At 37.2% G+C, this 15,986-nt stretch overlaps 1 protein-coding gene across 1 annotated transcript in view; it reads right to left on the bottom strand.

The window, feature by feature from the left end:
• Positions 1-1,651: 1,651 nt before the first annotated feature.
• ST6GALNAC3 (ST6 (alpha-N-acetyl-neuraminyl-2,3-beta-galactosyl-1,3)-N-acetylgalactosaminide alpha-2,6-sialyltransferase 3) overlaps positions 1,652-15,986 on the bottom strand; it is a 343,179-nt gene continuing 328,844 nt past the window's right edge. Inside the window, exons 5-6 of the mRNA XM_011977990.1 lie at positions 8,678-8,785; positions 1,652-7,617 (exon numbers count right to left, since the gene is read on the bottom strand). Of these exons, the coding sequence (XP_011833380.1) occupies positions 7,431-7,617; positions 8,678-8,785 (295 nt within the window). The 3' untranslated portion in view covers positions 1,652-7,430. The remainder of the gene's footprint in view (positions 7,618-8,677; positions 8,786-15,986) is intronic.

Raw genomic sequence — 15,986 nt, 5'->3', positions numbered from 1 at the left:
TAAGTTCGTATGTCAATGTTAACAAATAAAAAAGATGAATGAGAGAAATTCCTAAATTTACGATTCAAGAAATAGCAATTATATTTTCTTCAGTAAAAAATATCACAGTGCTGCATAGACCTGAAGACCAAAGGACAGCTGAAAAAAAGGTGAATCTCTGTGACATCTTGCAAGGGAAATAGGCACAAAAACAAGGGGTTTATCAGAGGTGAGGGCGCATCTATCCTACTTTAACCACGGATCACTAAGACTTTAAAAGTCACATTACTTCTATTGTGGGTAGAGTTCAGTCACTTAAAAGTGTTTCTTGTGTACCAGTTTCTCTCTTGCTTCCTTGAGCAAAAGAAACCATATTCTCTCTTCCTGGTATAATACAACCTGGAGCAATATATTGTTCCTTATTTTATTCTTGTTCTGGTGTGGGTACTAATATCCATATACAAAAATTTTTTTCTGAAGTGTTTCTAGTGCTTGAACAAGGATTATCAAAACAACTCACCCATAGAGCTGCACAAAACTCATTTTTCTTTTTCAGCTATTGTGTCATCATAACTAAGAATATCTGGCAGAAACAGCTACATGTTCTTCAAATTCTTTTCCTACACATTTAGATAGCATTGCGCATACCAAGCCACGTGAGCAAGGCTGGCCAATAGAATGTGGGTGGAGTGATATACATCACTTCCAGACTTGCCCATAAAAACCTTCCAGCACAAGCTCCCTTTTGCTCTTTCCTTTTTAGTAGGCCAAACAGAGAGGACTCAAAGGACCTGGAGGAGGGCAAAGCCATATGATGGAAAGTGTCTTTGTATCTGAGTCACCCTTGGAAACAAGCTGGTTGGAGAGGAGCATCTATGTAGAATTTATGTTCAAGAGAGAAACAAATCTTATTCTCTTAAGCTACTGAAATTTGGGGTGTTATTGGTTACATTTATTAGCCTTCCCCAAATGGGTATGGACTCTGGGCCAAACTGCTTTGGTTCCAATCTCATTTCATCAAAAGCTGTGTGACCATGGGCAAGCTATTTAATCTTGCTAGTGCTTCAGTTTCCTTATATGTGAAATGGTGATGGTAACATTATGTACCTCATAAAGTATTGGGGAAACTGAATGAGATATACAGCCCTTCAATAAGCCTGGCATATAAGTTATTGGAAGTCATTATTTCCAAAGATGACTCTCATTTTGAGATCATTTCCAAATATGGATCTCTTATAGAGTTGGATAGATAACGATAAGCTGATTTGTTAAAAGAAAAATTATCCAAATTTGACATTCAACTGCAAGAGTGTTGAGTTTTGTGGAAAGAAAATGAGAAGAGTGGGGAGGAAAGTAAGGAATAGGGAAGGAAGGGAGGAACGAAGGAAGATTTCTTTGTTTTATGCAGCTTATGTGCTAACTCAACTCTGTTAATATGTCTGGCATAGCCAAAAAAGAAATATATGTCAGCATCAGACAGTTAATATGGACAAAACAAATTCCAGAGGCAGACTAACATTTTATCTTGTTATTGTTTGTAGTAGTATCCTGGATATGTTTCTGACTTGGATATCAACTATATTAAAAATCCCATACCCCCTTTTTCCTCTGGCTTTGTTAACATATCCTTACTTGTCCTGTTGTAAAACAAACTGAAATATGCCAATAGCCCTTTGCCATTTTGTAAGCTTTATTCTAAGACACAATGCTTATAAATAAAGCACTATAATGTCATAAAAACTCTCAACAAATGTACAACTGTGAATTTACAGTTTCTTCTAAAAATAGATGAAGATTACAGGTTTTAAAATGAATGAGAAACTACAGAAAAAAATCATGGGAACTCAGGAAAATGAGTGAAGCAAAAAATGTTCCGTATGTAACAGAAATGGGTATTTACTCAGTAACAGTGACAACAAAGCTAAACACAAGGAAATTAGTACTTTGTAGATTAGGTAACAAAAAGCTATAAAATTGCCTCATTTTGATCCCTTTGAAGTTTCTTAGAAACAGCTTTCACTACATAGGTAAATATGTGAACTTGGTAGTTGACTGTTTATTCATCAAGATGTTCTTCACCTTTATGGAAGGAAGTGAGCTTCTATTTTCTGAAGAATCCAAGGTGTGAACAAAAAGAGACGTATCTGTGGAGAAAGAAGAGCTTTTCTACTCAAAAAAAAAAAAAAAAAAAAAAGTGCCTATTCTGAAAGGAAACAAAAAAGTAGTTAACTAAAAAAAAGAAAAAAACTGAATGAGATTTTCTGCACTGTTACAATGCCCAAGGACAGTTCTGATTCGATGCCTTAGCAATTTACATGGAATTTTACTCTGGTGTTTTCTCTACAGTTCAGCAAAAACAAGCAACAGAACAATATACCATTTCTGAGCCACAGGAACCATTTTCAGAGGCCATTGTATGTAGTTTCAAAATTCTTCACTTCTAACAGTATCATATAAATGTACTGTAGAGAAAAAAAAATCCTTTTCAATGCTTTATGCAGACTAAGTCTTGAGGGACATTTGGGGCTTTCGTTCACCTTCCAGAAGGGTATCTAGGTTCAAAGGTCACATATAGCGCAGGGATGAGCATGAACCCAAAGGGGTAGTGTTAGTGCTGTTGAATAATTTCACTAACTTGAGCAGCAGAGTTGGTTTGAATATGAGGACACTTTAGCTCTGGGGAAATGTCAGCAACAGGACCTGCCAGTTTCACCAGGCAACCTCCAACACTCAACAGCTCTTGGTGTATCAATGGCTTGCTCATCCTCAATTACAAAGAGAAAGTAAGAAACTCAACTTTATGTTCTTTAAACAAGTCCTAGAATTTTGTGATAACAGAACATAGCCTCGCCTTACCAATAGCAACAAACAGAGAGAACAGAGTGTAGACAATCAATGGGATATGTTCCTTCAATTATGAAAATATTGCTCCACTTCAGTGTGCTCATCCTGAGCAGAATTAATACAATTTGGAGCCCTTGGATTCCATGAATAGACTCTTTAGTAAAATCAGTTAGGCATTTTTTTTTCCAGCTACTCTTCTGTCTAAAAAGTGTAGTGGAAAAATTACCAGAGAAGAAAACATGAGACAAGAATTTGAGTCTCAGTACTGCCATTAGTCCAGTTTATTACTACAGGCAAATCACTTCACCTCTGTCTGTTTCCTCAGCTCCAAGGTGTAGGAGTTGAATTGGCTGGTCTTTAAAATCTCTTTCAGCTCTAAAATTCTACACTACTTACAAAGGCTAGCACTGGCTCCTTCAGTCAGTAATCTATGTACACGATTAAAATGATGAGGTCTTGTCTTTTAAATATGCTGTTTTAAGAAAAAAACATTTTTTCCCTCCTGGCCCCCAGACTGTAAATCCTTTGTTGTGCTAAGCCATGCAAACAACGGACACTGAATAACATAATTTATTGTTTGCATTTAACATGTCCCATTAAAGGCTAGATGGGCCCGTTGTTTTTGTTCTTTTTTAAAATCAGTCATCTGATTATATTTTCTCGCTTATTGAAATTAAACCCACCTCATAATTAACATCCAATTAACACTACCAGGTGAAGTACTTTAGTGCTGTCTCTTTTCTAAGTAACAGTCTTTCTCTTCTGATGGTCTTTTACTTCTTGGAAGGTTAGCAGGTCCCCAATTCAGACTCTTGTTCCTACCTCAGCTGATTCATACCAAATCCTCCAAGAGCAATCTCTTTATATAAATTTCCTTTTTCACAGTGGTCACAGTTCTCTAGCTATATAATAAAAATCATGCAAATCTGGATTTTGCTTATGCTAAAGACTGGCTTATTTGAATAGGAGGACCAATGTTCATTTACTTCAGTGTGAATGAAGCTTGATGCAATGTTTTTCAATGTGACTTTAGCTAAGCCTGCAATCGGCAGAACCCACAATACAGATTGCTATACTTACAAGTCTGATTTGTGACAACTGTGGCATCTAATTGTGTTTTCTAGATTTAGCAGCTTCTCTAGCTTTATTCTTCTGGCCAGCTTTTGAATATGATTTTATGTACTCTTAGCAATCAGTCCATTTAATGTGGATTTTTGCTTTTTTCATCAGGATTCAAAATGTAACCCAACAAATTTCAGATGAGGTCTAAAATAGGGTTTTCTATGATTCACATGCACCAGTGAAGAATATAGGATTATACACATGCCTTTATATATAGTTATAAGTATATAATGTATATATATGTGTGTTCACACACACAAATGGACTCTATGTGCATATATACAAACATTCCTCCAAATCCCAATTGCTTTTTCTTTGATAGCTTTGATAGCAATGTAAAATCATATACTCTAAAAGGTTTCTTATTCACATTATCATCATAACAATGTAAATCATTACTACTTCTCACTTGGTTAAATTGGAAAAGATTTAAATTTTAAAACTTTTTAAAAATTACCTTGCTTTTTCATAGAATTATGCAGAATAGAAAATGATATTTAGTCTATTATTTTTATCTTGAATGTTTTCATGCCAATTTCAGAAAAATTGTGACCCATTTTTATAGTTCATTTTCCTAGAGCCACGGATAGTATTGAAATATTTTTATTTTTCACATATTAGTTTCTGGGATAAATACACATCAGTGATAAGTAAGTTCAGTTAAATTTTTCAATGTTTAAATGTTGGATAGAATATCTTTCATTTCACCAGAATCTGTGGGAATTGATCAGAAATTTGCATGGCAAAATAGTCTCCTTGAATTGCTCCCTTACCAAGCTCTTCTCTATCAGTAAATCATAGATGAAAAATTTATTCTCAACATGGGAGAAATTAGACTTTGAATTTTCACTAGAATTAGAAAGATGGAACAAAGAAAAACAGGAAATAAAAGCAGAGAAAAATAAGTTGTGAGATTCTATCAAAATGCTGATTATACTGGAAATCATTCAATTGAGTTTCCAAATTGAGAAAACCCTGTGCTTTTTTGTTTGTTTGTTTCCTGTTTGTAGAAAGAAAAAGACAAAGAAAACAACAATACAAAATGTAGAGTAGCAGTTTAGATGCAAAAAGAAAGGAAAGAAAGAGGAGAGGAGAGGAGAGAATAAAAAGCCCCTTTCCACCCCTCCTAAGAAAACACTGGAGTCTACATATTCCACACACAACTTCCGCCATAGAGTGAAGGATACAATATACTGCAAAAGTCTTCATCAGAGAAAGCTACAACGAGGCAGGAGAGCAAGCAAGTTTTCAAATGTTTCTCATCAGCAGGGATTAAAACAAATAAGAGTTGGCCCTTCATTTATTAGAAAACTAAATAAATTAAGTTCATGTCCCAAGGCATTCTGATTAATCAAGGATTTCTTTTTATTTTAAGGTGAAACAACAGGGGGAAAAACAGTCTATATGGCAATTTTAACATTTGTCTCTGTTTATTTTTCTTTCAGTAGGCATTTCTATCTATCATTAGTTCAAAAATACTTAACATTCATAGAATTAAAAATTGCATAAGGGAACAACAACAGAATAACAACTCCTTCCGAGGATAGAACTGGGGCTTAGTAATTTTTATGGGTGTGAATATTGAGGTATCAAAATGGCAGAAGACAGCAGGCAAAAGGCCTTTATCCAAGATGGCACATTTTAATGATAGCTCACCATAATACTTAGCACTAGTAAATATCTACAAGTGCTTCTGAAGTGAAATGTATCATTACTTCCAGTCTCCAAAACATTCTGTAAGTTGAGCCTGGCTTTTGTCTTTTGAATCATTCTGCAAGGATGTTTTTGAACTCTCAGCTACTCTCTCAACAAATCATCCCTTTAATATTTAATGAGCAATGAGTATATGAAAAATAGAATTGTCTCAACCCTAGGACAGGAAACTATATTTCTCTGCCTTCATTTCCTCCCGTTGTCCCTGCTTTTTCATCTTTCCCCCCCTAAATAGAATCACACGTATATATATGTATATAGAAAAACTACTTAAAACTACTTATTTTCACAGGGGTCCTAGCATATGGCCAAGACCATCCTTTGTGATACTTTTTGTGTAATCCTGATATAATGTATTTGGCACAGAGATCAACTGGTTACTAGTTTACATAAATTCTATTCTATACAAATATTAGCAAGTAGAGCAATCTGGAATATAACAGAACAATGACCAAATTACAGATCATCTGCTAAAGAGATAGCAGAATACACAGACAATAGCCCAATGGGGTGTTCAGGGGCATCACATGGTATAACAGATGTTAAAGGACTGTAAATGACAAAGTACCTTGGACATTAAGGTCATTATTATTGTTGTTATTGTGGCATAACAACGGACACACTATGGGAAAAATAAAATCCTACAAGGCAAAAGCTCTGGTCAGGTTTAATATAAGGAATCATTTCCTCTCCATGTCTAACAGTTGGCACTTGGCAATGAGAATGTAATGTTTACAGAAACACATCTTGGGCCTAAAAAATAGCAATTTGAATATACAAATATATATTATGAAGTATGATAGGATACAAATTGATGTAAAAATATGCTTTGCTTTCTCTGTTTCATGATTTTAAAAATCATACGGTTTTGTGTTGTTGGATGTTGAAGCAGAGTTAGTAAACCCTTTGGTTATGTTTTAGGAATGTTTTCACAGTATATGTTATTACAGTGTTGAAGTTGGTATCTTACATGTTAAGTAGCCTTCTGAAATATTTAGGACTCAACCAAAAATAACTAAACATTAATATAGGTCATTCTAATCACATGTTCAGTTATATTGTCTGTAGTAAGAATGGATGGTAAGAGTGGAAATTCATCAAGATTTGCTACTTAGCCCATTTTGATTTATGTGTTTGGGATAGTCAAGTAATCCTGAAGTGTAGGACGTCCATGAAATCTTCATTGTTAATTAGGCAATGGCCTGAGGCTTTAGCTGTAGGAAATACTGTTGAAAGATGGCATATTAGGAAGTGATATTTTCCCGTCCTTAGGCTAACTAGTAAGATACTTGCACCCTGATAGCAGTTCTTGGGTCAGTGTTTGAAAAATCAATCATTCTTCAAGATGGCGGAGCTGCTGAGATTCAAGAAGCCATTGAGTCAGTCACCTTGCCTCATGAGGCCAAACTCTTTTGGCTTTTGGAAGTTACTCACTGTTGAACAATTCTAGGCAGCTATCTTGAAGGATAATCTTCCCATTTCTTAGGTCACAGTTGTCATGTCACTGGCCTTCATCTCAATTCCAGTTAAATTATAAAGTGCGGTATGTAGTGTTGAACCTCCAGAAAGAACATCATGAGCACAACCATCCTCCATGAAATGCTGAGTTTGAATTACTAGCAGAGTCACCATCCACATCTGAGAGTGTACAGGAACTTGATAATCATTGTTGTTGTCTTTATCGTTACCATCATCTCCATTAGCATCATCAGCATCACAGTCGCAGTATGGGGATCACGTTAAGTGATGTGGCAAGATCAGAAAAACCATTATCAAGACAATGTCCAGTTTGGATGTGTAAATATTATCCTGTGCTTCTTGGCCCATTTAGCAAACACTTTCTTTTCAGTGATAAACCTATGACCCCCATATGGGGCATGTTCATGAAGAAAATATTCATCACACTCATCTCTTCCTTGTTCATAGTAATGGTAGGGGACTTTTCTATACCCTTCTGTCCTATAAAAGAAAAAAAAAAAAGAAAAGGAGAGAAAGATTGAGATGAAGAATGAAGCACTCATTTACAAGAATCCATTATGTGCCCAGTAAATGCATTTACTCACAAACCCATACATGATTCTTGTCCATGAACTCAGTTAAAAGCTATTATATGTATGAAAGCTTTTAGGAAGATGTACCAGGTTCTTAGTGGCTTAATAGATCAAATAAAATTTATATATCATGCCAATTACATTCAAACATATGGCTATTCTTTGAAAAAAGAAATGGTGTGTAATGGAAGAAACTTCAGATAGCCTCTTGCAGAACCTGAAGAAACTGTGATTTTTCACAGTAAGATACTAGGTTCATCTGAGCTCCATTATGCTTATAGTTAGGGAAGAAATATTTGTCCATGATGATTGTGGCTGAGAGTTACCATTTTGACATTATGATTAAAACAGTCTGTGAATTATATTGTGCCAATTGTTGGTAGGGAAATAGATTTCATTATCCTGATGAAGCATGGAGGGTTTGTTTTATTATCTAATTAGAAACTATCCCACTAGCGAGGATATACTGTGGGTAAACACACTCATTTTAAATAAGGATCTGGCAGATTACTCACTTATTAGTGAAGTATAATTTCCAGGAATTCTTGTTAAGCTGTCAGTTTCTCTGAGGCTTCAGGACATTTTTTCGTTCATGATCAGATCTAACTAACCATTGAGGAGATAGCTATCCATCAAGCCATTAGCAGCAGAAATGACAAACTTGCTTTTGCAAATTAAACAACCACTAAACTTCTATATTTTCAAGCCACAAGTTCCTGCTATGCCACTGATTAAGGGAAAAGTGTTCCTCCTGACACTTGACATTAGACTGGTAAATATTTTTCTTTTTATCACCCCTAGAAGTCACAACTTGATGCACTGACAATAAAATGTCATGTCAGCAAAGAACACTGGGAAATAATTGTTGCTTTATCTGTTTCTTAGATTTATGGTATTAAAATGAATTGTGATATTTTGACAAGATCTCAGAATTGGAGCTGCATAAAAATAATTTCCTGTGATCTTACTTGCAGTAGGTGTCATTTATCATCCCGTAGACGTGAATGCCATAACAGGCGTCCATGGCCAGAATGAAGGTAAACCACCCTGTGCTGAGATACGAGCCAGACTGGACTCTGAGGGAAATTAAAACAAACAATAACCAACAGGACAAAACACAGAACACACACACAGAACAATAAGGTGTGTGAGAAACAAGCAACATTTCATCAAAAACATAGCACTTGTTATCAGGAAAAAGCATTGAGAAACTTGACAATATGTCAAAGATGCACACTTATTTTGAATTATCTCTGAATAATTTATAGGAATGCTCTTGCTCTTACTACCTTAAGCCTCAAAGCTATGTTGTGTGCAAGAGAAGCCATATGGCAAATATCTGAAGTCAAATAATCCTGCTCCCTTCAGGTGAAAAATAATTTATTTAATTTTCCATAAGACACAAATTAGTGCTGTCTATCAGAGGAAAGGTTCTCTTAAAGCTGCTTGGAGCCTGGATGGGTACTGAATGATAATAGTGCTATCTTGCTTACCTGGACATATTACTACTTTCTTAAAGGCTGCTTGGGTTTCTAAGTGTAACTTACATGCAGTGTATGTGATTAACTTGAAATGAAAGCATCTGAAAAGATTTCCTTAACTGTTTTCCAGGCATTATAAGACAAGACTTTTCCTTTTTAAGACCTACATTATCAACTTCATTGTATTTCCATTGAACAAGCGACATGGTAATCATTGTTCTGGAGGCTGGGGATACAATAACGATCAAAACAACGAAAGCTTCTGTCTTTGCGAAGGCCAGTGGATTGGATTTGGAGGTAGCTATGTTATAAAAGTTGGCCAGGAAAGGCTTCTTTGATCATGGGAACAAAGATCTGAAAAAGACAGAGGGGAGGGTCAAGGAGGAAGAAGCTATGTGGACCACATGAGGAAAAGGTATTTCAGGAAGAGGGAAGGGCAAGGACAAAATCACAAATACGGAAGTATGGTTGGTATGTTCAAAGAAGATCTGGGAAATGCAGGAACTGAGTGGGAGGGTGGGGATGTACTTAGATGCAGTGCTGATTGGGCATCTGCCAAGTTCCAAATGGTTCAAAGGAATTTTCAGTGAAAACTGGATCTCCATATTTGTCTTTAGCCAATGTGACTCAATCCATTCAAAACAGATGACTGCCCATCTCCTTAAAACTCTCTCCACGGGGCATTTGGACTAGCCCAATTTGTTTGACAGCTGTGTAGCAACACCTCTGAAAAAGATTAAATGGTCTACCTTCCATGTAGACTTCTTGGCCTACAGGAGCACAGCCAGTTGAAACTGACACTTAGATACTGATAACCGCTGTCTGGATTCAGCCCTCCAGCCAGTACTTGCTCAATATTGTTGATGCACACCCCAGCACCAAGCCATCAGTGTGCTATAATTAGGAGCCTTGAATCCTTTGCTGCTGCTGCTGCTGCTGCTTCTTTTTAACAGGCACTACTTAGTGTCAAATTACTTACAACATGCCAGCATTTCAGGAAACACACAAACTCACAGTGGGGGTAGATGATTGGATTTTTTAGCCTTTACTTGCATTGACTTTGGGTGATTCACAAGGAGACACAAACTCAGCCCATATACCTCCTCTCTGCATACTTGGCACTGAGTCTTAAATGTCACTGCTTAAGTAGCCATTCCTTCGTATCTTCTGACGTATGGAAAATATCCCAGAAACCAGATCACAGCGAGTTACGTGCACTTTCCTCTGTGATAGTAGCAGCAACATGGGGCAGCAATAGATGCAAAATGAGTGGGAAGACATATCTCAGGGAAGTGAGATACACTAACGAACAACTTTGCCTTTTAGACAACTTAACCTGAAGTCAATCCTGCATTCTGGGGTCTGAGGAGGAGCAGCAATGATGGGAATTGTTTAAAGCACCATCTGCTTAAAAAGCCCTTATTGGAAAATGAGAAGAGATCAGAGGAGGCACGAGTCTTGACAAAATGTTCCCAAATTGAATCTAAACATTTTGTCTATGTACTGAATTTGTCTAGTTATTATTCCTATGGAATTGTGTATTCTTTTTTTTTTCTCTTCTTTCTCATACTATTTTTTCTACCTTCCACTCCCTATATTGTCTATTCTTCATTATTACGCTGACCAAGCACTCGTAGAGATCACTAAAAGTTACGGCATTTGTTTGTTTCTACATGATGAGGAAAAAAACAAGTCTCATGTATTTACTCATTTATTCACTTTTTCAACCAACATTTATTGGTATCCTATTATGTGCCACTGACTGTGCTAGGAGCCTGGTGATGAATATTTTCTTACGAGTACATGGTCTAGTGAGGGAGGCACACATGTTAAAACAATTGATCACAATACCGTGCAACAAAGCACAGCCATGTGTTTCAGAGTCAACACAGAGTGCAGTCAGAATTGGAGTGAGGATATCTGGTTTGATATTGCAGCTCTGCCACTACTCGAACATGAGGCTTTGGACACTTATTTAGCCTCTTTGGGTCTTATTTTCCTTGTGTCTAAAATGAGATGGTTGAACTAAGTCATAACCAAGGTTTCTTCTCATTTAAAAATCAAATGATTCTGTGATCATCACCCTCAACAGTCTGTAATTAAGTTTTAACCATTGTGCAGTACCATGCTCCATGCATATCGGATATTGTAATGAGCAAACACGTGAATTGGTCAGATCACATTTCGTGCTCCCTTGTGTGACAGGCATGATACTAAATGTATGCAGTATATATAAAAAGATAAGCTGGGTATAAAGTTTTTACCTTGCAATGGTAGCGACAATGGTCACAAAACTTTCATGGGGAGAACTCCTTTACACTGCCACTCATGGAAGGTGTTGCAATGGCTGACCAAGGCCAAGGCCATAACTGAACCATAGTGCTAAGGGTAAAGGTGAATTTCAGTGCGAAAAAAAAAATCATAATTAGGAAAAATCGCCCTCCCTTTGATGTGGTCCCTTCACAGATGTGTTAATTATCAAAGACAAAGATAATATATCTCCAGGAAAAAGAGGAAGATCCTCTTTGTGACATATGGACACTTATTCTGCAAAACAAGCTCTCCTGACTCATTCCAGTCCAGCCCACACAGTCATTTCTGAAGGTTCAACAGTAAGCTTTCAGAACAGAGCCCTCAAAGAATAAAGAAGATGCAATGGTCGTAGTGGCTTCTCTATATATCTGTGTTCTCTTTACCACAGGAAAAGAGGATCAAGAATTTCAGGGTTTGGCATCTGGTCAAAGATATTTCCTTCTTACCACCTAATAAGGAAACTTTACCACATTTCTGATCCTTGATTCCTTTAGGACCTAACCTGGTTTGTTTTATTTCTGTGTAGACAGGCCATGCTAATTAACTCAATAGCTCTTTAAACAAGATGTGTTGCATTTGATTCAGATGGGGGAGGCTCATACTGCCCAAGTGCCCTGTCCTACAAATAGCACTTAATTAGACAGTTGCAGTTCCTTTCCCTGATGCCTCTGATATATTTGGGATGTTAAATGGCATGGGGTTTCCTACCCACAGTACAAGCTAGGGCTAGCAAAGCAGTTTTTTTCTCTAACTATTTGAAGTCAATGTCCATATAGTGATGCTTGCAGTGGAATAATGACAACTTCTGGATGAATCCAGGAATTCTTTCAAATAAATGCCTAGTAATCTAGGTCCCTAGAGGAACTCACTGCCCTGATGACACTGGCTCTGGAACGTCCTGTAGCTGCACCATTTCCAAACTCTACTGGGTTGCTGTGTGAACATACTAGAAATGAGAAGTTATAAATTACACCCAACTAGACCTTTAAGTTTCAATGAAAACTACAACAAAAAGACTTTGCCTGATGTATGTGAAATTGTTTATGATTTCCAGCTTGGAAAGACTTAGCGATAACTATCAAATGCCTCAAAATGATAACTATCAAATGCCTTAAAAATTCTTAAAGGGTATCCTCTGGGGCCAAGTACTGTTTCATAATTTGTCACTCATGCACGCAGCACTATGTATGAGCTGGCCATCAACCATAGCATTTTTTTTTTACCTTCCACATTTGGGGATCAATAAAAACAATTATTCTCATCCACAAATAAACAATCAAGATTCTCACAGGGATGATAAGAGAATTTAAGCCCTTAATTCAGTGCAATAGGAAAGCTTAAATTAATGCAGCAGAATAATGAGCCATGCAGGGGAAAATAAAGGCAGGAGTGTGAAGAGGAAGCCATCAATCCTTTGATTTTACTGGTCAGGCTCTGCATCCCGCTGCTCTTTGGTAATCAAGATACTTATAACTTGGAAACTACTTAAATTTACTGGCACATCTCTTGGGAAAATGATGCTGTCAAGACCTTGATGTAGCACATGCTTGAAGACATATCATTTAAGATATGATCTTTCACCTAGTTTATTTCAATAAAATATAAGCTACTTTACCCTTGATGTTTACTCCTATTCCTTCATGTCAAACGGCCATCATATGGATACAGGGATTCCTTCTCTGTCCAGCTATCATGATGTTTACCAGTCTCAGTGTTTTTGGCTGTCAGTAACCTTCATTTGCTTGCACCTCTGTTTCTGAGTACACTCTGTCCTCTTCTCATTTCTGGAAAGATATTGTGAAGCACTTTCCTCCTGTTATCCGGCAAGCTGGAGCCTTCTAACTGAGTGACATTTCCCTTTCAGATAATTTCAGGGGAGGAACTGTGGAAATGGAAATGGCTACTTTTCAAAAGAGAACTGGATTATGTTGGATTTATTATCTATTCACAGGGTGCTCTGCTAATTATTGAATACCAATAGCTCAATGAGTTGGGTTCTGAACACAAGAAACTCATACTTTGATGACAAAAAATTGTAGCGCTTTCTCTAGATTAGAGTTTCTCAATCTCAGCACTATTAACATTTTGGACAAGATAATTCTTTGTTGTGGGGTGGCTGTCCTGTGCAGTTCTCTTATACATTTTATCAGATTCCCCTCTGTTCCAAACTCATCTGGGTCCTAAGGGGGCAGTAGATTTGACTCCCCATGGCCTATTCTTGCCTTAGGGTGACTGCTCTGAGGGTGTCCTTGACCCTAAACAGCCAGATTCCTATAATCTCCAGATCCCACTCTGCTCATTCACTGTCCCCTGATTTTCTTCATCCAACCAAGCATTGTACTTCCTTCTCCCTTCTTTACAAGTCCATCTAAACCCATCTTCTTACTTTTTAACCTTAGAAATCAGCAAAGTCAGTTGGCCTAGACCCAAAGGGCAAGTCTTAGCTTGCAACGGGGGAATGTACAATTAGCAATGGAGAAAAAGTGTCAGGTGGGACAAGGACAAGGAGTTCAGAAGCCTCAGTATCTGTGGTTAACTCCTTTCATGAAATGGTTCCTTTGGGGGCCTTTGGCTCAAACTTTGCAGCTTCAATTCTACTGTTTCGTGAACTGATGAAAGTCAAGCCTCGGGCACTCAAAGCTAACATTTCAAAAGCATAATAATCATTTATCAAAGCCTGAAGGGTATCAAGACCCCCCTCCCAATAATGGAGGTTTATTGGAGAGCACAGTATTGGCAGCAGTTTCTGAAACCTGCTATACTCAGGGGTAAAAAGAGAATTTAAAAGAAGAATTAATCAATATTTCATGTCTTGTTTTAACACTATTGGACCTCAGTTCTCTCATCAATATACTACACTGGCAGGATAAATAAAAACAGCAAAGTAAGTTTTCAGATACCTTCCTCGGGAGAAGAAATACCTGACAGAATACAGATTATTCAATTAAAAACATTCTTTCCCTCATTTTTTTCAAAAGCACACGGATAATGAAAGAATACATTTAAACAAAGAGTCCTGGCAAGAAAAACAGCTGATGATTATCAGTAGCACCTTGGGATTCAATCTAATATTGTGAACCAGTCTAATGGAAGCAGAGCTCAAAGTGTGGAAACAATTTCAGCTGTCCCCAAGTCATATATTTTTGTATATCATTCAATAGTCGGGAGCTATGGAAATGCTCTGGAGTTTGCCCATTGTATTAACACTGTATATTTGTACTATCTATCAACAGGACATGCCCAGCACATTTTCAGGCAGCAACAACTTTCTGCAAATCAGGCAGTGGAATTCTCAGTCTTGTCTTGAATCATTTGCAAATGGACATAAACTTTTCAAATGAATAAAAACATCATTCTGTGGCTAGTAATTCTTAAGAGAATGAACCAAGTGAAAGGAATTCAGGCCTGAAAAGTAACAAAAAAACAGAAAATGGAGAAAGCAGTAAAGCTTAGAGGAAGACTGTACTTCCAGCCCAATCAGCTAATTTAAAATACCTGTGCTAATCAGTAGGCACTTGGACTGTGAATATAACAAATAGTTTTTTCTGCTGGAGAATCAACAGGACCCTCTGACTGGTGATGAATGCAATGAAATTGTACAAAAGGAGAATAATAAGAAACAACTGTGTTCTTTTCAAAAATGTACATTTAAAAGTAAAATGGTACAGCTCCCAATGGTCTGATTTATGGCTGCTGTAGAAATAGAAAATACCACTCACAAAAATTACTTTATTCATTCATCGCAGAAATTAAAAGGTTATTTTCTTCTTGTCCTTAGGCTTTAATGCCTTTTTAATTGGAACTGCTGATTTTCTAGATTTCATTCACTTTCTTAACTGAACAATGGAACCCTAATAATGGCAGGAAAGGATGATGGCAATCTTTTGGGTTCACTTCATTTACCAGTGGTCGGTTCCTTAACCACTCAATATGGGTCGGTGCTATGGGCTGAATTTTGTTCCCCGCAAATTCATATGTTGAGGCCCTAATCCCCAGTCTGGTGGTATTTTATATTTTGTCATGGGGCCTTTGGGAGATAATTAGCTTTACATGAGATTAGCAGGGTGAGTTGTCATATGATGATATTACGAGGATGAGATTAGTTTCCTTATAAGAAAAGCAAGAGACACCAGAGCACTCCCTCTTCCCACCATGTGAAAACACAGCCAGAGGGCAGCCATACAAGCCAGGAAGAGAGCCCTCACCAGAAACCTGTAATGCTGTTACTCTGATCTTAGACTTCAAGCTCCCAAAACTGTGAGAAAATAAACTTCTGCTGTTTAAGCTATGTGATATTTTGACATATGACGGCCAAGGCAGACCAAGACAATGTGTGTCCCTCGAGACCCTCCCCAACACATCTAAACTCCCCACTGCTTTTTCCAGGACTTCCTTTCTTAAACTCTTTGGTCTAGTCACGTGGGCTCATTTATTGCTCCTTAAACAGAACTTGCGCATCTCAGCCTCTGTCTTCTTACTCCTT

This window comes from Mandrillus leucophaeus, unplaced genomic scaffold (genome assembly GCF_000951045.1).
Source record: "Mandrillus leucophaeus isolate KB7577 unplaced genomic scaffold, Mleu.le_1.0 Scaffold103, whole genome shotgun sequence".
Taxonomy (NCBI): Eukaryota; Metazoa; Chordata; class Mammalia; order Primates; family Cercopithecidae; genus Mandrillus; species Mandrillus leucophaeus.
This window is presented reverse-complemented; position numbering and strand designations above follow the sequence as displayed.